The 4,950-nt window shown below is 49.8% G+C and overlaps 1 protein-coding gene across 2 annotated transcripts in view; it reads left to right on the forward strand.

Moving 5' to 3' along the window:
- Window positions 1–4,950, forward strand: part of lrp6 (low density lipoprotein receptor-related protein 6) — a 39,958-nt gene that overhangs the window by 23,657 nt on the left and 11,351 nt on the right. For both annotated transcript variants that reach the window (XM_023428044.2, XM_023428045.2), the window contains exons 9-13: window positions 393–682; window positions 823–1,049; window positions 1,126–1,310; window positions 3,720–4,046; window positions 4,695–4,897. In XM_023428044.2, coding sequence (XP_023283812.1) covers window positions 393–682; window positions 823–1,049; window positions 1,126–1,310; window positions 3,720–4,046; window positions 4,695–4,897 — 1,232 coding nt within the window. The remainder of the gene's footprint in view (window positions 1–392; window positions 683–822; window positions 1,050–1,125; window positions 1,311–3,719; window positions 4,047–4,694; window positions 4,898–4,950) is intronic.

Consider the following 4,950-nt stretch of genomic DNA (forward strand, 5'->3'; position numbering starts at 1 on the left):
TGAGATAATGATCTGAAGACCAGAGAGGGAATTTCTCTCATTCCTCGCCTCCTCTCTGGACTCCCCTGGTCTTCTTCCTGTCGTCTCCTCAGAGGTTTGATAACGAGTCTTTGTAGGACTGGATCCGACAGCTGACAGTGAATCCTGTTTCCTGTTTCCTGTCGATGAGTCTGTTTTCTACAGAAACATTCAGTTCAACCTTGATTTTATTTTCCTCTCTGAAAACAGGGTCAAACTGTTGAAGCAGGGTCACGGCTCCTCCTGAGGTTTTGTTGTAGATTTCACAGATTAATAATAAGTTTTATTTTGAAGAATCGTTGACTCGTAAAAATGAATGTTCAGGTATTTCACGTGAGCTGAAAGTGTGTGTGTTGTCTTTTGTCCGTCCTCAGGTACGAACCCGTGTGCGGACAGTAACGGCGGCTGCAGTCACCTCTGCCTCTACAAGCCTCAGGGCGTCCAGTGCGGCTGTCCCATCGGCCTGGAGCTCATCGCCGACATGAGGACCTGCATCGTCCCCGAGGCCTTCCTGCTCTTCTCCCGCCACACCGACATCCGCCGCATCTCCCTGGAGACCAACAACAACAACGTGGCCATCCCGCTCACCGGCGTCAAGGAGGCGTCGGCGCTCGACTTCGACGTCACAGACAACCGCATCTACTGGACCGACATCACTCTGAAGGTGAGGGAGGGAGGAGCTGGTCAGCTCTTCTTCTTCTCCTCCTCCTCCTTCTTCTTTCCAGCCTTCAGTTTCTTATTGTTCCTGACCTTTAATCTGACCTTTAACCTTTGTTGCCCCCCCCCCCACACACACACACACAGACCATCAGCCGGGCCTTCATGAACGGCAGCGCTCTGGAGCACGTGGTGGAGTTTGGTCTGGACTACCCTGAGGGGATGGCGGTGGACTGGCTGGGGAAGAACCTGTACTGGGCCGACACCGGCACCAACCGCATCGAAGTGGCCAAACTGGACGGGCAGCACCGGCAGGTCCTCGTCTGGAAGGACCTGGACAGTCCTCGAGCTCTGGCTCTGGATCCTGCTGAAGGGTGAGACACTGATCAACTGCGTAACTACGGCGACGGTGGATCAAAGACCTGACCTGCGTTCACCTGTTCTCCCCAGGTACATGTACTGGACCGAGTGGGGCGGGAAGCCGAAGATCGACCGGGCGGCGATGGACGGGACGGGGCGCATCACGCTGGTGGCCGACGTGGGCCGGGCCAACGGACTCACCATCGACTACGCAGAGCGGCGCCTGTACTGGACCGACCTGGACACCACGCTGATCGAGTCCTCCAACATGCTCGGTAATTATCAATCAGTAATCAATAATCGGATCGTCTCCAGCTTCTTCTCCAGGTGGACGTTTGAATTAAAGGATCCAGTTATCTGACGTTAACCCGGTTAACTGGAACTGTTTCTGTTAAACAAATCATTTCAGAAAAGCAACAAACTAAATATAAAAATAACAAAGTCAGTTTTAAAATGTGGAACTTTTGAATGAACGTTGTTGTGAAACATTTAGAATCATGTGAAGCTGATTTCTCTCATTTTGAGCCACTTGTCTTTAATTAACAGTCAGTGTCAGTAACTGTGGAAGAATCAGCTCATGTCTGCGTCTGGACTCGAACTCTGGACGTTTCACGTCTCAGCCACTGAACCGCCGTGACGCTCAGCTGGTCCCGTTTTAACCATGTGACTAGTTAAACTACTTCCTGGATGTTACCCGTCCACCTGAGTCTTTATGTGTGTGTAGTCTTTATGGCTCTGGTCATGCTGCCGTCGTTGGGCCACGTTCAGGCCGACGTCGGCTCCTCTGTCACTGGTCTGAATGGAACCGGTCCGGCGACACTCAAAACCAGTTGAACCGGGCTCAACGCGTCAGCGGTCGATCTCACGCAGGCGAGCCCGCATTCCTGCTCCATGACTGTGTGAGGTGTTTACATTACCGTCGCCGTGGCAACAGGTCGAAATAACACGTGCCGCCTTCACACGAGAATCTGGAAACATTTGATCTGTTCAATCACAACAACATGGACACAGGCCTGTGATCGGTTTGATTCCCCGACTGATTGCACAGGTGTTTTTGATATCGCCTGCTGCGATTGGCTGGACGTGGGTCAGGTGGTCGGTAATGATGACATCACGCTTCAGTTCACACGCAGGATGTTTTCAGTACAGGGAGGAAAAGAGACGGAGAACTTTAGACTTTCTGATGAATTCACCTTGTAAACTTGTGACTCGTTTCCAGCTGGATGTGACTGTAAGTCACCGAGGTGTTAATGATGCTGCTGAGATGCTGAAACACTGACGTTGTTGTTGTTGTTGTTGTTGTTGTTGTTTTTCAGCTCGACATGATTCAAACTTCAGACAGTTTGTGTCGTTTCCTCTGACCTCTCTCTTCCCCTCGCTTCCCTCTTTACTCCATCTTTCCAAACCGCCACATCAAATCACGTCTTCAAGAGCTTCACGTGGATGAGACGAAGCTGCGATGCGATGGATAATAGTTTAGAATGAAAACGTGGTGGTGTGGGCGGAGCCTTTCCTCCTAATCAGCCTGAAATTAAAGTTTTGTGAGTTCAGAGATGTTTGTGTCAGTGGCCGCTCTTCTTCTCTGCGTTATATAACCGCTGCGAGCCATGTGGTCACGTACATGATGAGCGCTGCTCTCGGATGACGGAGCAGATACATGTTCTGCATTAGCCGCTCGCTCTGTTCCTATATTTATGGGAGGAAACTTCAAAGTGCAGCTGAAACAAAAGCTGCTGTGCTGTGTCGCTGTGTCCTGAAGTGTTCCCTCTCAGCACGTGGGTGGACGAAGACCAGGACCAAAATAATTCCTCACACAAAACTCCTCAAACCAGACTGCTATTAGACTCCGGGCTCTGCACACGCTCACACTGCTCTTACAACACTACCAATTTTGTGTGCAGGAAAATAGCCTCAGTGTTGGCGCGGGGCGGCGAGGACAGAAAATAGCCTCTCTGGGCAGATGTGTGCTGCACCAGAGGCCTTTATTATTTTCTCAGCTTCTTCTCTGTGGCAGCGTAAAGTTTGACACCTGGCTCTGATCCGGTTCGCTCTTTTCATTTGTAGATTTTAGTAGAAAAGAAGAGAAGTTGAGAGATGTTGGTCTCGTGTTTCTCTCCGTGTTTCTCACTTTCTTTGTGTGTTTCCAGTTAGAAAAGGCTGAACCGAGCAGCTCTGCTGCATCGTCACATGATCTTAACATTTTTTTAAAAGTTTTGAAAAGTTTGAAACTTTTCTGAAACGATCTGCTGATGAAATAGTTCATGAGTTCACTGCAGTGATCCCTCTAATGTGGAGACAAGCCCCAAACTCACGGGCCAATAATGATAATTTCAAAATTGTTTGGATGGTGGGTCCAGGTGGGCGGGGCTTGGTGACTGCTTTGTTGTGACATCACAAAGTTCCAGAAGTCCTGACGGCTGGTTTTAAGGCTCAGTTTCTGAATACAGGCTGTGTGCATTTCTCTGTGGACTGAGGCTTTGATACTTTCACAGTATTAATATAGAAGCTAGAGCTGATCTATAATCTATAATCACACTACACATGGACACAGACCTTTACACTGGAGGAGCTTTAATGAATGTTTCATTAATTCTTTTGTTAATTGTTGGAATTAAGTTTCCAGTGAATATTTGTCAACGTGATTAACTCCTCCTCTTCTTCCTCCGTCTGTTTCCCTCCTTCAGGTCAGGAGCGTGAGGTCATAGCTGACGACCTCCCTCACCCGTTCGGCCTCACCCAGTACCAGGACTACATCTACTGGACCGACTGGAGCCAGCGCAGCATCGAGCGCGCCAACAAGACCAGCGGTCAGAACCGCACCGTCATCCAGGGCCACCTGGACTACGTCATGGACATCCTGGTGTTTCACTCGTCCAGACAGGGCGGCTGGAACGCCTGCGCCTCCACCAACGGACACTGCTCCCACCTCTGCCTCGCCGTGCCCGTCAGCAGCTTCGTCTGCGGCTGCCCCGCCCACTTCTCCCTCAACTTCGACAACAAGACGTGCAGCGGTGAGACGGCGTTACGCCACATTTTAACCTGCAGTTCATTAACCAGAAGGTCTCAGACAGACGGCATTGACCTGATGGACACAGTCAAGATCTTATTCTATCCAGATGTTGAGAAGGTGTAAACATCTGCAGATGTTCTCCGCGGTTCTCTCAGCTGTTGAAGCAGATAAAACTGATTCCTCAGTTAACTGTCAGATCGCCGCTGCTCCAGTCGCTGAGAGTTTTAGTTAAATATACTTTATATTTTTAGTATTCCAGATGTTTTCGTGCTTCCACTTCTGTCGTGTTTCTCTTCCTCCTGTGTTCACGCTGCTTCTCAGAGGCCGAAATCTTCCAGTAAGTTTTATGACCTTTGAGTCAGAACACAATCATCATCCTGTTGTTCAGGTGGAGAGAGACAGACCTCGACAAAACTTCTGTTGTGATTTGACTTTAAAGAAAACAGAAAATAAAAGTGACTTAAAGAAATAAAATGCTGCTGAAACTAAGACGGCGCCACGTTCACGCCAACAGATTTGATCACATGAGGATTAAAACAGACGAGACGTTTACTGACATGAACCTGAGTGTTTGTCAGTCGGGACGACCTGAACATGTTTATTTCCTCTGGTGATGTAATGACGGCGTCTCTCCTCCTCTGTCTCTCAGCTCCCACCTCCTTCCTGCTGTTCAGTCAGAAAACCGCCATCAACCGCATGGTGATCGACGAGCAGCAGAGTCCCGACATCATCCTGCCCATCCACAGCCTGAGGAACGTCCGCGCCATCGACTACGACCCTCTGGACAAACAGCTGTACTGGATCGACTCCAAGCAGAACGTGATCCGCCGAGCGCAGGAGGACGGGAACCAGGTGAGCGTCTGATCTCTGTTACACATGACACTCACACTGCCCCCCCCCCCCCC

The sequence above is a fragment of the Seriola lalandi genome, unplaced genomic scaffold, assembly GCF_002814215.2.
Source record: "Seriola lalandi dorsalis isolate HSWRI2012SDOR001 ecotype SW California unplaced genomic scaffold, Sedor1 jcf7180002054865, whole genome shotgun sequence".
Classification (NCBI taxonomy): Eukaryota; Metazoa; Chordata; class Actinopteri; order Carangiformes; family Carangidae; genus Seriola; species Seriola lalandi.